Raw genomic sequence first — 17,730 nt, 5'->3', positions numbered from 1 at the left:
GGAGCCCCGGGAAGGGCGCAGTTTGCCGCTCCGCCGTGGCCGGGTGGACGCGAGGCATCGAGGGGACGGCGCCTCCTCAGGGAAGATCGTTCAGCGCCTTAAGTGGAGGTTCGGCCCGAGCTTCGGAAGTTGCTGACTGGCTTCCAGCTCACTGCGCTGATTAAAAATAATAATAAAGCAGTTCTCTCTTTTTGCCTGTTGCTATCGGTTTCTGTGTTTGCTGAGATGGTCCCTCCCGGCTGTGTTGCAAGATGAGCTGAAAGAGGGAAGATTTAGAAGAGATTCTTCTGAGGAAGAAATGTTTCGCTGTGCGGGTGGTGAGGCAGTGGCCCAGGTTGCCCAGAGAAGCTGTGGATGCCCCATCCCTGGAGGGGTTCAAGGCCAGGCTGGATGAGGCTTTGGGCAACCTGGGCTGGTGGGAGGGGTCCCTGCCCATGGCAGGTGGTGGCACTGGATGGTCTCTAAGGTCCTTTCCAACCCTTTCTATAAGAGTCCAGTGTCATGGGCGTAGTGTTTTATAGCCCAAGTGCAGCCACAGAAGGCCTTTGGAGGAACACAGGATGCCAGAAGCAGAGAATCTGAGTTCTCTGGTTTCTCTAGTGAAGTACGTTTCTCTTTGCTTGTTTTGTGCAGTCATGTAGAAAACTCTGCAGGTCCTCAGGTTGAACTCGGCTGTCTGTCGCCCTCTTATGCCGCTTGGTCGAGGAAGCTGTCTGCTCTGCACGCTTGACCCTTTAGTCACTCTGCCAATGTCGCTTCTACCTTTCGTTTGTCCTGTTGGTGCCACCGTCTGGGGACTTGCTGAGGACTGACTAGGACGATTTGTCACATCTACAGGTTTCAGAAGCTGCAGTTATTTGCTTGGTGACTGGGGGATTCTACCAGGCAGCTTTTCTTTTTAATGGAATGTTCTTTCATTATGATCATTTTCATTCTGTGTGCAGCACACTTTGTTCTCTATCTGTAATGAAAAGAAGATTGAGTTTGTGAATAGAGAAATTCTGTTTAAAATACTCTAGTTGTTTTAGCTTGCAGTTTCTCAGAAATCTCTTGAGTAGTGTGTCAGTGGCTCTGCCGATTTCTCCTTGCCTTACAGCTACCCCTACACCACTGCTTGGTATGAGGGAACTCGCTCTGCACAAGCAGAGTGAATTAATCTTTGATGGATTTCAGCTTGGCTGCTGTCTCCCTGTACAAAACTCTGAGAATTGCCTACATGCCGTTGTTGAGAAGAATGTGCTGTGAGAGACCTGTAAGTGATTGATAATCACAGTTAAGCAAAGTTGCAGCCTGTGCTTCTTCCCAAGAGCTTCTGAGCAGTCACTTTATCAGATATATCACCGGTGCACTGCAAAATATCCATTGTGAAATTTAACATCTGTCACCTCTCTTGTCTGCAGACACAGTGAAATAGTTTCAAAGAACATTTTTGACAGACAACCCTGTGTTAAAGACACTGAGCTGAAGTACCCTTTGTCTCTGTAGTTCAGTCTTCATTGTCCTCTTCTGGAAAGCTGCTTCTGCTGAGCCACTGATCTGTGTGGGTCTGTCAAAGGGTTGTTTGACCCAGGCTGTCTGAAGAGTTTCCTACCTTTTAAAATTTTTAATTCCTACTTCTCTGGGTCCTGCTTAGCCAATTCATTTTGATGTTTGAATCTCTTCCTTGGCGGGCTTATGTGGTGTCTTTGATGCTGCTGTGCAGTGAAGCAGTCCTTAAGCTCCATTTCTTTCACTGTATTTGTTGTGAGAAATAAGTGCCTTCACTGTGAAGAAAGAATCTCTGATCTAGTGGAGACTTGAGGGCAAGGCTGGCTGCAGTGATAACACTGAGCCTTTCCAGGATGTGTTGTGAAAGAAATGCTAAACTTGTACCCCTCATCCTCAATTCCAGCAGGCAGGAGTGATGGCAGTGTTGTGACTAACTCAGAAGGCTGCACCAGGACATCGTTGTGTTCTGTTTCAGTAGGTGAGGAAGCTGTCCTAGCTGAGTACAAAGACAGTCACAGGGGGCTGATTTAGGGGTTGGTGTGTGTACAAATGCAGAGAAACATTAGTGCGTCTGAGTTTTCATATCTCTCCATGTGGTGATAGCAGTCTCTGTGAGGGAAGGAGGAGGCATATGAGCTTCATTGATTACGATCATTAGTGGATCTCTAGGTCAACTTCTTATACTGGCCAGGCATACACGCCTTTTGTGGTAGACTCAGCTGATTTCATAGAAGTTCCCTGTTCCAGGACAGTTGTATAGACCAGTTTCCTGGGCCAGGTATCTCTGCAGCTGCTTGGTCTTTGCTGATCCATGGAATGTTCTCTCTACGTGCCTTGCATCAGGAAAATTCTCAAGGCTGCTGGTTTCCCTTCAAGTATTAGCATCTCTTTCTCAGTTGATCAAGGAATTTGGGAAAGTATGTTACTCGTGAAACAATGTCCCTGCACAGCACTGTCTCATCTCTATTCTGGGAAAGGGGGGTTGGGTTACCCCAGTACGAGGAATAGGAGCTTCCATATGGGCCAGGAAATTGTTCTTTGAATGCTTACTATCTCATTCAGGGTATGCTGGAAACTGAGTCTCCAGAGGAGTCCTTAAGGACATGACTACTTCTGTGTGCGGTCAGATCTCATTTTTGGCAGCTTGAAGCTTTTGTTCCTGAGAACTGCTGATGGAGAGGAGTGTCTCTCTCATATGTGGGTCTGTGGCAGAGAGTAGGGCTACTCCCTCCACCCAGGAGAGGATTGAAAAGGAACTGAACAATCACATTTCTTTACAGCCTCTTACTACCAGGTGAAGCACAAGCCAGCATGCCTGACAACTGTCTGGGACAAACCCTGAACACAAGCTTATGCTCTAAGGCAGATAAATGAGTGAAAGGTAGACCTCCACAGAGTTAACTTCTCTTCTGTGATGGATATTCATGTTTTGGATTTATGACATTGTAGGAAGTGGATGGGATAAAGCTAGCTGCTGCCTAGGAGCCTGTTTGGGTATTCTGAGTGGATCAGGGTATCTGAGAAATATGAATAGGGCATCAGTAAACACCAGCCCATGGGAAGGAGGCTACCTGGACAGTGTGTTCCCTCTCTCACGTACAGACCGTTGCTTTACTGGTCCTGTGAGCTGACCTGGCACTATGGACAGTACGTGGCAGATGGGGCTTTGCTGATCAAAGTGACTCTCCTTCTTGTGTGAGTACCCCAACAAGCTCTCAGAAGTATTCCTTAGGTGATAAGGTTGGGCATACAATTTCACAATGTTCTATTTTTAGTGGGAGGCCTTGATCTCTGGTAGACTGGATGGTTTGTCCCTAGCAGGCCCAGCAAACCTTAAGGCTGGTCCTATGTAGTGCTTTGAAGCTTGGTGTTAGGTGCCATGTGACAACTGAAATAGTTTTCACAGAGCTGCTCACTCTCTTTTCTCTTAACAGGTGTGGGGTGTATGCTCTTGTAAAGGCATCTGGGAGAGTCTGAAGCAATGCCACCACCTTTGGACATTGTGAAAGTAGCTGTTGAGTGGCCAGGTGCCAATGCCCAGCTGCTGGAAATGGATCAGGTGAGACCTGGTAACCAGATGGGGAAGGAAATGCACCACAACTTTGATACTGGAATGTGAGAAGCATAGAAATGGGCAGTTTTCCTTTCTCGTTGAGAGCAACATCGCTACTGAGGACTCTCTCTTTCTGTTCTAGAAAAGGCCTCTTGCATCCATCATCAAGGAGGTCTGTGATGGGTGAGTAGTTCTCTGGGAACCCTTGTGGAGAGTCTGTCCTTCTGACATATCTTGCTGGAGTACTGTGGAAAGTCTCTGCTGCTTGTCAACGTGCTGCTAGGATGATCCGTGCTGCCTGCGGCTCGTTTTGGCCATGGAATGGGCCAGGTTTTAAATCAGGAAGAAAAGGATCTCCTAGAAAGCAGGGGCTTTGCATCTTTGTTCCAGTTCCGAGTATGTGCATATGTATGCCCCTGGGGTTGGTGTCTCTGAGGATTGGCCCATCTCGCTGTTCCTGATGTGCAGGCCTCTTCAGATGTTCCGCAGAGCTTGACTTTAAGAGTAGGCTGAAGTCCCATTACCCCCTCAAGAGGAAATTGTTTTCTCTCCTCTTTGGGAGACCTAATTTCCCATGCTAAAGCTTTGCTTGAAAGTTCTTTTCCACCCTCCTGGGATCAAGCTCCTGTTCCTAATTGAGAGCCAGAAAAAAGAGGAGGAAGAAGCTTATGTATCCTGCTTCTCTCTCTACCAGGTGGTCATTGCCAAACCCTGAGTACTACACCTTGCGGTATGCTGATGGCCCTCAGCTGTACATCACAGAGCAGGTCAGTGTGAGAGGCAGCAATCTGCTGATCTCCTGGGTAAGAGTGCAGAATGCCTTGGATTGTGTCGTGGAACAATCCTGTTGCTAATCCTTGAGGGACAGCATCTTTGCTCTCAAACATACTCAGACTTGAATGGTGTCATTCAGCTGAGCAGCCTTGCACTTCTCCCTTTGCGCGCCCGTCCGTGCGAGGACCCCTTTGTAGGGTTGTGTGGTACAGGAACCCCTTTTACTTGTGCATGTCGTGCACTCTAGATCCAGTTGCATTCTTTCATGCCTACGTTTCTGCAGTTTAAAGTTTATGTTTTCTTTCAGACTCGCTGTGACATCAAGAATGGAACTATCCTACAGCTGGCAGTCTCCCCGGTAAATGCTTCCTCACATCCCTTTCTCTCCATAGCCATCCTCGTGTATGTCGTGGTTTAACCCCAGCTGGCAATAAGCACCACACAGCCACTTGTTCACTCCCCCTGCAGCAGGGCCAGGGAGAGAATCCAAAGAGGAAAAGTAAGAAAACTTGTGGTTGAGATAAAGACATTTTAATAGGTAAAACAAAAGCCATGCAAGCAAAGCAAAGCAAAACAAGGAATTCATTCAGTACTTCCCATCAGCAGGCAGGTGTTCGTCCATCTCCAGGAAAGCAGGGCTCCATCACAGGTAGTGGTTACTTGAGAAGACAAACACCGTAACTCTGAATGTCCTCCCACTTCCTTCTTCCCCCAGCTTTATATGCTGAGCATGATGTCCTAGGGTATGGAATATCCCTTTGGTCAGTTGCGGTCAGCTGTCCCATCTGTGTCCCCTCCCAAATTCTTGTGCACCCCCAGCCTCCTCGTTGGATGGGGTGGCGTGAGAAGCAGAAAAGGCCCGGGCTCTGCCTAAGCACTGCTCAGCAGTAACTAAAACATCCCTGTGTTGTCAACACTGTTTCCAGCACAAATCTAAAACACAGCCCCATGCTAGCTACCATGAAGAAAACTAACTCTATCCCAGTCAAAACCACCACGGTATGACAGGCTGTTTCTTGCCCCTTGCCTCTTTCTCATTCTCCCTAAATTGTAGGGGGCTTACCTTTGTTGTGGGCCATTCTGCACAATGCAGCACACACTCTTGTTTTCCTTCCTGGTTGTGGTGTGTATCTCTCCTTTGGACGCTCTGCCCTTTTATAGGACTGTCTGTAAATAAGACCAGTCTACATTGGTCTTGCATCTCCTAGGTCAGCATGCTGTAAAGCACCTGACAGCCACGTTCTCAATATGAGTGCAGTTAGTATTAGACAGAAAGCAACGGTACTAGTGACCTAATGCAGAAATTAAAGTAATTAAAATAAGGGTGTTGTTCCTAGTGAATTCTTGCTATTGTGACCTCAACAGTTGTCTTTTGCAGACTTGCTGCAGCTTCCTTATTAGTGAAATTCTTAAACCTTACCTCCTGCTTGGCTGTAACTGTCGCCGAGTGCAGCCTATTTTAGTCTATCTTAGACTTGCTCACTGCTGCTACTTTTCCTGTCATTGCTGGTGTCTCTCTGCCCATCCACGGGCTTCTGACAGAATGCGGATGCTGGCAGAACTCAGTCTGCGGGTGACTGGCTTGTAACTGGCATCGTCCCTCTCTCCTCCCAGTCCAGGGCAGCTCGTCAGCTGATGGAGAGGATCCAGTCACACAGTATGGAAGCCCGACTGGATGCCATGAAGGAACTGGCTAAACTTTCAGCAGATGTGACCTTTGCCACAGAGTTCATCAACATGGAAGGGATTACAGTGCTGACACGGCTTGTGGAGAGCGGGACCAAGCTTCTGTCCCAGTAAGTTGTTAGTTTTAGTTTGTGTTTGTAATCAGGAAAAAAAAATTATTCTACAAAACAATAAAATTACTTTCATAAATGTAAATACTTTATTGCTTCCCCAGCTGCCAAACTGTATCCTGTTTATTAGGAGAAGGTGGTGACATTTTTATCCAGCTTATTCACCTTGGACAGGCTTTTTCCTTGCTACCAGATCTCTTGTAACTACATGCTTTGTTTTCTCAGTTACAGTGAGATGTTGGCTTTCACCCTAACTGCCTTCTTGGAGCTCATGGACCACGGTATCGTCTCTTGGGACATGGTCTCAATAACCTTCATCAAACAGGTGAGTTTGGGTAAAGGAGCTGAGTGGATGCTATTTCTTTTCCTGCTTAAATGCAGCTTCTGGGAAGAGCATGGTGACTCTGAGAAGATGAGTACTCATTGAGAGCACAGCACACCCAGCTCTCTGAGCCCTGTCTCCCTTGGCTTGTCTTGTTTACCACAAGATTTCCTGGATGGGCACCTGTTGACCTGCTGGTTCATCTGTTTTTAGATTGCAGGGTATGTGAGTCAGCCTATGGTAGATGTCTCCATCCTCCAGCGATCCCTAGCCATTCTAGAAAGCATGGTGCTAAACAGCCAGACTCTGTATCAGAAGATATCAGAAGAGATCACCGTGGGGCAGCTCATTTCTCATCTGCAAGTGTGAGTGTCCACCCAACAGCCGTGTGACTTAAATCAATTTTATGCCTACCTATTCATTTGAAAATACATCCTTTTACCTATAAAACACTTGAAGATGCTATTTTTAAAGTATTACTGATATGGCATCTTACTTGAACTGTAGGATTTCTGACAGATTTAAAAAGAGAAGATCCTGGAAAAATATGTTCTGTGTTCTGGAAGCACTTGAGCACATGAGTATATGTCTTGAACAAAGATATTTTGCTTTAATAACTGCACAGGTGTGTTCAGCGTTAGGACCAAACCTGCATTTTACTAGAACAAGTTCCCACAGCTTCTGCATCCAGTCATCTGTCACTTTCACCCCTCTTTAAATCGTCTCCACTAGAATCATCATCTGGTTTTTGTCCTGCGTATTAAGGAAGAAGAACAATGGCTTTTCTTGCTTCTGTCCCCACCTCCCCTTCCGCTCTTTCCAAACAAACTGAAAAATTAGTATCTGTCTTTTAAGGCTGTCTGACTAGGTCGGTTCTACTCTTCCATAAAAAAAAAGAAGCATGCATTTGTTAGAGCTTTAAGTAGGTTTGGTTTTTTTTCTCAAGGCTTTTAATTCCAAAAATGTGGAAAAGCACCATTTGTGAATATGACTAATATTCGTTGATCAATGAGTAGCAGATTACCAAAGTTACAGTGCAAACAATGTGTTGTGTTAATGTCACTGTGTGCTTAGAGTGTTTATACATTTGAACTTGGGCAACAGAAAAGCTAAACAAGTTCTCATGAACACTGCAGCAGCTTTGTTCTGAAAAGAGTATATGTTCTTTCAGCTTTGTAATGTCTATTTTAGTAAAATACAGGTTGGGTCCTGACACTGAACAAGCTCTCCCCGTAGCAGCCCTCATAGTGCTTTCTAGTGGTAGCTAGGAAGGTGTTGATAACACACCAGTGTGCTGGCTACGGCTGAGCAGCGCTGGCACAGCACCCAGGCTGTCTCTCCAACATCACCCCCTCAGCAGTCAGCTGGGGATGGGCAAGATCTTGGGAAGGGACACAGCCAGGACAGCTGATCCAAACTGACCAAAGGAATATTCCACACCGTATGACATCTGCTCAGCAATAAAAGCTAAGGGAAAGGAGGTGGGGAAGTCGTTATTACGATGTTTGTCTTCTGGTGCAACTGCTACACATACTGAAGTCTTACTTCCTTGGCGGTGGTTGGACATCACCTGCTGATGGGAAGTAGAAAATAAATATTTCATTTTCCCTTGCTTCTGCATGCAGCCTTTGCTTTTGCTTTATTAAACCACATTTATTTTGACCCGTGTGGTTTTTTCCATCTTATTTTCTCCCCTGCCTTGTCCTGCTGAGGAGGGGAGTGATAGAGTGGCTTGGTGGGCACCTGCCATCCAGCCAAAGTCAACCCAGCACACAGAGTAATACTATAGAAAGAAAGAAGACTGGATTTGATAGAGCATCAAGTTATGGGGGTGGAAAAGAGTGTGGTTGACATTTGGAAGCTTATTCAAAACATGGCAAGTGAAAACACATGGTGTGCATGATCTAGGAAGGGACTAAGCACCCTTCACCTGAAGAAGCTCTTCAGTGAAAATAAGAAAAAGACGCGAAGGTTAGGCCAGCCTATTAAGGTTGGAAGGCAACGCCATAAAGAGATGCAAGCTTCCCCCTTAGTGCCATTTGCGTTTGGTGGCTTCCGTTGACATAAGGAAGAAAAATTACTTGCTCCATGTAAGTTTCTAGCTGTATCCATATGACAGACTGCAATATCACTAGGCTTTAGAGAGAGTTTCAGCATCCGTAACAAACCATGGTGGTGCTGAACTCTGAGCTCTGCTGGGCTGCAATGTACGCTATCTTCTGGATAATGGAGCTATCAGACAGCAACTTCTGACAGCTTTTTGCAGGCCTTATGAAGAGTTGGCTGGTGTAAAAGTAGATTACCGAAATCCTGCTTGTCCGTTGAAATGCAAGATAGATGTAGTAAATGTTCTTATGGTGCAGGCAAAGCAGCAAGCTGTAATGTCCTTTACTGTCTGTTCTCTTGTGATCCTCCCATTCTTGTTTCTGCAGCTCAAACCAAGAGATTCAGACATATGCCATTGCCCTGATCAATGCCCTCTTCCTGAAGGCACCTGAGGAGAAAAGACAGGTTTGTTCTTCCTTTTTTACTTTAAACCTGAACAGTGGTTACTGGCTGGCTGTTTATGCCTCAGAAATGATATTGTCTGGGCAAGACGCAGACCTTGCCAAGAACTTGTGTAGCTCCTTCAGTGTGACAGCACAGGATAAAAAGTACCATCCCGTTAATAATGTGTTCTAGAGCAGTGCATATCGGTTTAGGAGATGCTCAGAAGGGAATCTGGAAGGCCTTGAGAGACAGCATGGAAACTTTTTTTTTTTTACAAAGTTAATTCCATATGGGAGAGGTAGGCTGGGTAGAGTCCTTGGGGTTGTATGTACTTACTAAACAAACACCCTACCTCCCCCTCCCCAAAAAAAGGGACCTTTCTTAAGTCGTAGGTTTTTGCTGGAAAATGTGAAAAATGAAACACCTATCCTGCTCTGAGGAAACCCCCGAGGTCTACATGCAAGATGTGCATATGTCTGTATTGTGTAGCTTTGCTGTGTTAAGCCTTTCTTCTCTATTGGCCCGTTTGTGCCTTACTTCTGGACTCCAAGCTAACTCCTGTCTGCTTCTCTTTGTGCCTTTTTTTGCTTTCTGCCAGCAGGACAAGCTGCTTAACCCGCTAGACCTGCCCATCACTGTAAGTAACTCAAGCCTGGGGGCTGGTCATGCGGAACTGTAGGCATGTTAGCTTTTCTCCACTGATGCTTCCTTGTATCCCCGAGATGATGCATACAGGCTTCAGACAGTGGATGAGCACAGGGAGAAGGGTGGGAGGACTCTTGGGGCTGTACTCAGATGGGGAAAGGGAGAGGAATCAGTAGCAGGAGAAATCTGGAATGACATTTACTGTGCACACAGGATAATAAAGATGATTGTAAAAGGAAGCTGACACTACAATACTGACCAAGTGAACTAAGTTAAAAACTGGAACCAGTTCTTTAGCAGTCTGGGTCTCCTAAAACTTAACTACAGCCTGAATTTATACCCCAAATCTTGTTTGCATTAATGACAGTTTCATATCCAGCTGCATCCTCCTAAAGGTAGAGCTGTTTGTTAGTGAAGAGCAGTCACAAAGCTAGTGCTGATCAGGGGCTGGAGCATGCATTCTGCCTAATCTGTGACTTCTCCCGTATGGAAATTGTACTACAAGAATGTTTTTTGCCCCATGCTACCTCCAGGAGAATCGCCACTCATGTTAATAAGTTAATTTGGAACCTTCTGTATCTTGAGGTTCTGGTACATCTTTTAGATTTTCTGGGGGGCACAGAGAATGCTCCACTTTTGCCAAGGATGCAGTGCCTTCAGAGGGGAAACTATGGTCTCAATAAATGTTACCTAGTTTCTAAAATTAATGGCTATGCTTAACACATGGAAATAAGGAAGAACATACTACTCTGTTGGTAATTTTGCCGAGATACTAAACTTCATAGCGAACACAATTCCAAGGGATCTTTCATTGCTCCCCCTCAACACAATCCACAAAGGGCCATGAAGATGATTAAGGGACAGGAACACTTTTCATATGAGTAGAGGCTGAGAAATTTGGGATTGTTCAGCCTCAAGAAGAGAAGGCTCTCAGCGTGGTCTTATCTGATGGAAGGGAATAAAGAAGAGGGAGCCTAACTCTTCTCAGTAGTGCCTGCTGACAGGACAAGAGGCAACGGGCACAGCTTAAAACCCAGGAAATTCCACCTGAACGCACACAGACAAAATAAAAATTACTATGAGGGTGGTCAAACACTGGAACAGGTTACCCAGAGAGATTGTGGAGTACTGGACGCGGTCCTGTGCAGCCTGCTCTGTCTGGTGTTGCTTGAACCAGGGGAGTTGGACTAGATGATCTCAAGACATCTCTTCCAACACAAATGACTCTGTGACCCCACCAAACAGCAAAGGGGGTGTTATTAGACTCTTGGCAGAACATAGATCCCTTAGCAGCGGTAAGGCTGTGTGTGTGCTCATGCTTCTCACTATGCTATTTAGATTTGTTTGTCTTTGTCTTTCCCACTGTTTATCTGCTTCAGTCACCTGTTACTTCACCCCTTGTACAAACTAAATTCCTTCAGAGTAAGGATTCTTTGTGTTGCATGCATGAACAAATTCTAACAGCAGGCCTGGTTCTATTCTCAGTACTACACCTCACGGATCATAGTAAAAAGTAATGACTCAGAGGGCAGTGTGTTATCTTTGAAGGCACTTCTGCTTCATCTAGATGCTTCTTAGATATCTCCCACTCGAGCACTGACTCACTTCAGTTGTAACATGAGCGCTATTGAACTTGCAGCCATTTCAGCTTGGCTATCAGCCAGCATATCGCTTTCTTGTCTGAAGCAGAAGTGATAATAAGGACTTGGAATTAGGTTAATATACACTTTTTACCAGACTCCGTATAAAGCCTGTGAAGAGCAGGGTTGATGTGAGCAGTTGGAACAGTCTTGCGTTGTTCAGAATGTACAGCTGATGGAGCGCAATTGTCCAAACTGCACATCTGTTTCCAGTTCTTCATGTGCACTGCACAGGAATGTGCAGAGATCTCAGACGGGAAGTTCTTGTGGGCTTCTTCCAGATGATGTATTGCCCAACAGTTTTTTGTTATCCAAAAATTTTGCTTATAACGGCAAACTTCTGATAGTATTCCATTGTGACATTAGCATGTGTGCCACTCTCCTAGCAGGTATAATGAGGTTGCTGGTATTTTTAAAAGTGCATCTTCACAATTTACAAGGAAAGCACAGGTTAGATTTTTGCAGGTGCATGTGTAATTGGTCCCAGAACTGAAGGGTTGCAGCAGATACTTGCATCTGCTGTGACTGTTTGTCATCATGACTTGACGGTTGGGAGACCCTCCTCATCTGGGGAAGGAAGCCATGCAGTAAAGAGGGAAACTGGAAGCTTTGCTTTAAGCATGAACTTTATTTAACCTTTATTTTTGTAAACTGAAGTGCTTCTGCAAATTGTCCTGAAACTGACTTCTAAACATCTCTTTAGGAACTGAGACAAAAGAAATGTAAATTTCAAGAGGGAGAGGTTTTGAGAGGGAGGAGACCTGAAAACTACATCCTCTAGCCCTTGTCATCTTGGGTGTATACCTAAGTATAGACGGTTGTGAAATGCTAATTGAAGAAACCTCTTCTAGATAACAGATTTTTCTGGGCAACCCACAGTGTGCTCCCTGCTGCCATATCTCCTGATATTGAAGTATCATTAGTTGTCCAATGTTAAGCTAAATTTTCTTCTGTTCTTTGACTACATTAGTGTCTTTCTCCATGGTAATGATGTGTTCTAGGGGAGCCACCCAGGAGTTGTGCCATGGTAAAGATGACCCTTGCATCCCAACTTGATGCTTGCTTTGGGGTGAGACGCCATGCTAAATTGACAGTCTGTAGTAAAAGCACTTTGTTGCGTGCCAGTGCTATGTCCAAATCGTAGGCTTCCTTCTTTCTCTCTTTTCTGCACAATGTGGGCTTTTTGTTTATATTTCACTCATGTTGTTTCATCTCTAATTTCCACAACAGGAAATGGCTAATGCGTTTGCCCAGAAGCACCTGAGGTCTATAATCCTGAATGTAAGTATGTCTGGAATGACAGAGTGTTTCCTAATGTTCTCTCCATAGAGGTTTCACTTGTGCAGAGTGTAAATTCTGCTGCCCTCAGGGCACTTCCAGAAAAGTGACTCTTTCAGAGGTGAAATTGGAGCCACTTGTTCAAAAGGGAGTTATCAAGATGCTTCCTTCTGCTGTTACAGAGCCATTGTCATTATGCTTCTGATGGAATATGGAGGTTAAACAGCTGAATCTTCGTATACAGAAATGTACATGCAGCCTGGCATATGTCTGCAGCTGATGCCTCAGGTTTTATTTGTATCCTCTTCATTTCTACCCTGTCCTTTATTTTACAGCATGTGATCAGAGGAAACCGCCCGATTAAAACAGAAATGGCGCATCAGCTGTACGTGCTACAGGTCCTGACTTTTAATCTCCTGGAAGAGAGAATGATGACCAAAATGGATCCCAATGATCAGGTCACTATTAATGCTGAGGAAGATCTGATAGAATAGGATGTACAATGCACCTTATTCCAGAGCTCCTTAGCTCCATAGAATTTGCAGTAGATGGTGCAAAAAGTTTCAAAACCACTCCTCATATTGTAGTCCTTGAGACTAAGGTATGCTCATGACTATCCTGCTGTATGCTGTGGGACTTTGAGAAATGTGAGCGGTCACTGGAAGCCATATATTCCTTTCCAGACCAGTGTGATGCCAGCTGTCAAACTGATAACTCCACCTGTATGGAGGGCACATCACTTTATCCATTTCTTTGCAGCATACAAGGAAGCTGGGCTTTTTAAGGTGTCTGTTACTCAGTTCTTAGATGTATTGTATTCTGGAGTAAGAAATGCCTTAGTACTATCCGAATGTCTAGAAATTGCCTTCAACTAAACTTGGGGCAAGGAAAATTCAGACAAATATTTTGCATTATCCAGTGTACTGAAACTTGCCATTTTGTGCATTATGTGAAAATACTGCCCTAGTGATTGATCACGTTACCATTTCCCTGCCTTCTGTCCTTCAGGCACAGAGAGACATCATATTTGAGTTGAGAAGAATTGCATTTGACGCAGAGTCTGACAGCAACACTATCCCTGGCAGTGGAACGGAAAAACGCAAAGCCATGTACACCAAGGACTACAAGATGCTGGGATTCACTGTATGCATCTCGAGTGCTGACTGTGAAGCATGTAAAGGCAATCTAAGCGATCCCCATCAGAGTTGTGGGGAAATACTTTTGTATCTGAGTTTTAGAAATTCAGCTACGTTCAGACTCCCAGGGAAGATCATGATGAACTTGCTGTTTGGTTAAATGCCAGGGCTCGTTAGGCACATCCTCTGGAGATATTTACTTACCATACGCACCTATCCTATGAAGAGCTTGGAATCGGCCTCTCTTCAAGGCGGTTTGGGTAGCACTGTCAGCAGGTGTCCAAGGTTATCTCTCAGATAGATGTGAGGGAGTGCTTGATGGACAGGTGGTTGTAAAATTCATTCAGAAATGCTTCTCACACAATTTCTTTGAACTAATTTGTTTGGATTCTTTCTACACATTATTTTCACAGAATCACATCAATCCAGCTATGGATTTCACTCAGACTCCTCCAGGGATGCTGGCATTGGACAACATGCTCTACTTGGCCAAATTTCATCAGGACACGTATATAAGGGTAAGTGAAGCTGCTGTTTTTTCCAGATACCAACACCTCAGCAGCTCTTCTTAGTGTGTGTTGCATCCTCCTCTTGTAGATTGTTCTGGAGAACAGCAGTCGAGAAGATAAACATGAGTGTCCCTTTGGGCGCAGTGCCATTGAGCTTACCAGGATGCTTTGTGAGATCCTGCAAGTTGGGGAACTCCGTAAGTACCATTTGTTACCCCAGCTTTCCAAGTTGCTGCGCTGATTTTTCTGGAAGTAGCTTACAGGCTGACCACTATTCACAAGCATTTCTACCTCAATCTCATTTCTGCCATGTAAGGACAAGGGAGAGCTTGAGTTGCAGTGTCAGTGATAATACCAGTATTGAAGTAAAGTAAGAAATTTTGTTGTGTGCACTCTGGTTCTCCTGAAAAATTTACACAAGCAGGAGGCTTCAACTGCCTGAAGCTTCAGAAGGGTGCTGTATAAAAAGCACTCTAGAAACCATCATGAACTTGAGAAAAGTTTAGTAGCTCTGGCAGTCTCAGAACAGCATTCTGAGACAATTAACCACTATAAGAAATGCCAACAAAGTGGGAAACAACTGCAAGCAGTCATTTGGGGAGACTGGTTTGAAAAGGGCACATGAGTCACAGGGTGAAGCGTGGGGATAGCTGCCATTCCCGAAATAGACTGACTGCAGCGAGACGAAGCATTGAACTGTCTTAATGTTTTTGATTTAATACTATTGCACACCATCAGGTTTCTGTCACTGTAGTGGATTTTAGTTACTCTTAGCAGCTCTTGTGCAATATCCTCACATAGTTGTGATTTCTTTTTCTTCCTGAAGCCAATGAAGGTCGCAATGACTATCACCCCATGTTTTTCACCCATGACCGTGCATTTGAGGAGCTATTTGCCATCTGCATCCAGCTGTTGAACAAGACCTGGAAAGAAATGAGGGCAACAGCAGAAGATTTTAATAAGGTCAGAGTGGAGGAGAGGTACTTTTGTCGACTCTTTTGCAGAACAGCATGTGTTCACTCAGCCTGTACGCTTGGTTACAGAGTAGGGTGCAGAAGGTATGATAGGGCATTGATGAGGGCTGTAAGGGAGACTGGTCCGGCTTTTATTTGGTAGGAGCTGAGGTGGTTCTTTGTTCTTCTCGATTTTCAGAGTCACTAGTACGTTGACACTCCTGGCCCTGGTTATTCCATGTAGTTCTTTGCTGCCACTGAGCTGTGCCCTGTTTCTTGGCTCCCATTAAACAGCAAGACTTGCTTTTTCCCCTCCCCAACCTCCTTAGGTTATGCAGGTTGTGAGGGAACAGATCACACGGGCTCTCCCCTCTAAACCAAACTCCCTGGACCAGTTCAAGAGCAAACTGCGCAGCCTGAGCTATTCCGAGATTCTGCGACTACGCCAGTCTGAGAGAATGAGCCAAGATGACTTTCAGTCACCACCTATTGTGTAAGTGCCTGACAAAACCAGTTGCCTTCTGTGCTTGCCGTTATCTCCATTTTCTGCTTACTCTTCCGTATTTGATTGCCAGGGAGCTGAGAGAGAAAATCCAACCTGAGATCTTGGAGCTGATAAAGCAACAGCGCCTGAACAGGCTTTGTGAGGGAAGTAGCTTTCGAAAAATTGGAAATCGCAGAAGACAAGGTAAAGTGACAGCGTCTATTGCATTTTTTCATGTGAAGAACTGTAGGCAAATAAGGTCTAATGGATCCATCTGTCAGCAGGCATGTTGCTGGAAAGGAAAGCAGGTTACCTGGTCTGTCTGTACCAGCCAGTATTTTGGGATGGAGCAGATGTGCACTTCTAAGAATACAGCCAACCCCTCATGAACAGGAAGCAGTGCAGAGGGGCTGGGTGGGGTGACTATAATGGAGTGTCTGCAAGATCTTATGTGAATGATCGTGCTCAGCTTATTCTACTTGATGTGTCTTCCAGAAAGATTTTGGTATTGTCGCCTGGCTCTGAATCACAAGGTGCTACACTATGGAGATCTGGAAGATAATGCCCAGGGGGAAGTGACCTTTGAATCTCTGCAGGAAAAAAGTAAGTCCCAATTACTGCTCTGAGCACACTGTGCAATGTTCTGTGCTCTGCTGTCTGTGAGGCTGTTGCAACAACCATCCTAGAGATGAGAAAGAGCTGTGGCTAAAGCCCTGACTGAGGTGAGGTCAACTTTTGGTCCTTGCCCAAATCCTTTGAGTCTTGGCATTGCTTGGTATTTCTTACAACAGCCAGCTGTAGGGATGTGGAACTGGTAATGTCTTTTGAAAACTGATGTAATGAGCTACAAAAACGGGAACAATGCTCAGTTGCAAAGACAAAACAAAGTTCTGTTCTTTCCTGGTTAGGATTTCTTGTTTGTGAGTTTTACTTTTTCACTGTTAGTTCCAGTTGCAGACATCAAAGCCATTGTCACAGGGAAGGATTGTCCACACATGAAGGAGAAAAGTGCACTGAAACAGAACAAGGTAAATGCTCCCTTTTTGCCTGTAATTAATATCCAGTGCTGTAGAGGTGAAGACTGTGAAAGCAACAGGAGCAAATGGCCTTCCTCACTGTAGATATGTTGTTTACAAAACCCATCTCATATCTGGGCCTTTTCCTAGGTGCTGTCAGCATAGTCTGGTGGTGCTACAGGCTGTTCAGAGTTGCTCAGAATAGGCTGGGAAAGTGCCCTGAGCTGCAGCAAGGCAGCTTCCCTTGTTGGGGTAGCAGGCAGGAGGTGCTATGGTGTTTTGTTCAGTTGATGAGTGAAAGATTCTTTTCCATTCAGGAAGTGTTAGAATTGGCCTTCTCGATATTATACGACCCTGATGAGACCTTGAACTTCATTGCACCTAATAAATATGAGGTAAGAAACATAGCGGTTAAGCAGTAGAATGTAAAGGAAGTAACTTCAGAGATTAAGAAAGATCAGTTGCTTCTCATTAAAGGGTTGAGCAGGATGTCTCCCACCAGGTTCATTCTTAGAAAATGTCGCAGATACTTTTGGTGACTCTTCCTTTTATTTTCCCCCAGTTATCTTTCTCTTAAAAAACAAAAAATTCTACACTAGTTTGCCTTAGTCTGGACTGCTACTTTCTTTCCTCCTGTGCAGTCAGTTGTTCCCTTTTCCCCATGCTGTAAGACACCGATGCCTAAAATAGCTTTACTTTTTCTGTTGTTAGGCCATGACAGAAACTCTTTGGCCCATGCTTGCCTCTAGGATTCTAACTTCCACTGGAAATCCCTGTGGGCACTGTTTGGGGGTCGGTGGCTTTTTGTTCTCCACGGGTTAACTCCCCCCGTGGTTCCTCTTTTGGAGCTGTACAGGAGGATCTCTGACAGTTGCACGCATGGGACGGTTCAGCGTACCCTGTGGTTCATGCCTGGCGCTGTGCCCTCTCCTCTCCCTGCAGTACTGCATCTGGATCGACGGGCTGAATGCTCTCCTGGGGAAGGACATGTCCAGCGAGCTGACCAAGAGCGACCTGGACACGCTGCTGAGCATGGAGATGAAGCTGCGGCTGCTGGACCTGGAGAACATTCAGATCCCCGAGGCGCCGCCGCCCATCCCCAAGGAGCCGAGCAGCTACGACTTCGTGTATCACTACGGCTGAGGG

The 17,730-nt window shown here is 45.3% G+C and overlaps 1 protein-coding gene across 1 annotated transcript; it reads left to right on the top strand.

The window, feature by feature from the left end:
• The first annotated feature begins 2,767 nt into the window (after window positions 1–2,767).
• ELMO2 (engulfment and cell motility 2) lies at window positions 2,768–17,727 on the top strand. Its single transcript, XM_010075161.1, has 22 exons — window positions 2,768–2,850; window positions 3,423–3,547; window positions 3,684–3,724; window positions 4,236–4,308; window positions 4,623–4,673; window positions 5,930–6,111; window positions 6,337–6,436; window positions 6,647–6,798; window positions 8,866–8,944; window positions 9,525–9,560; window positions 12,439–12,489; window positions 12,822–12,944; window positions 13,495–13,629; window positions 14,036–14,140; window positions 14,220–14,328; window positions 14,958–15,094; window positions 15,414–15,577; window positions 15,660–15,772; window positions 16,064–16,171; window positions 16,514–16,596; window positions 16,902–16,979; window positions 17,527–17,727. Exons 2-22 carry the CDS (start codon window positions 3,470–3,472, stop codon window positions 17,725–17,727), a joined length of 2,199 nt encoding a protein of 732 aa, XP_010073463.1. The 5' UTR covers window positions 2,768–2,850; window positions 3,423–3,469.
• Window positions 17,728–17,730: the final 3 nt, after the last annotated feature.

This window comes from Pterocles gutturalis, unplaced genomic scaffold (assembly GCF_000699245.1).
Source record: "Pterocles gutturalis isolate BGI_N339 unplaced genomic scaffold, ASM69924v1 scaffold10682, whole genome shotgun sequence".
Classification (NCBI taxonomy): domain Eukaryota; kingdom Metazoa; phylum Chordata; class Aves; order Pterocliformes; family Pteroclidae; genus Pterocles; species Pterocles gutturalis.
The sequence above is the reverse complement of the archived record's forward strand: the minus strand, read 5'-3'. Positions and strand labels throughout refer to the sequence as shown.

Excerpts from the sequence above, each read along its gene's own strand:
- ELMO2 (XM_010075161.1), top strand. The coding sequence starts at position 3,470 with ATGCCACCACCTTTGGACATTGTGAAAGTAGCTGTTGAGTGGCCAGGT. Across the intron at positions 6,112-6,336 it reads GGGACCAAGCTTCTGTCCCA|TTACAGTGAGATGTTGGCTT; the intron begins GTAAGTTGTTAG and ends TTGTTTTCTCAG. Across the intron at positions 16,980-17,526 it reads TTGCACCTAATAAATATGAG|TACTGCATCTGGATCGACGG; the intron begins GTAAGAAACATA and ends CTCTCCCTGCAG.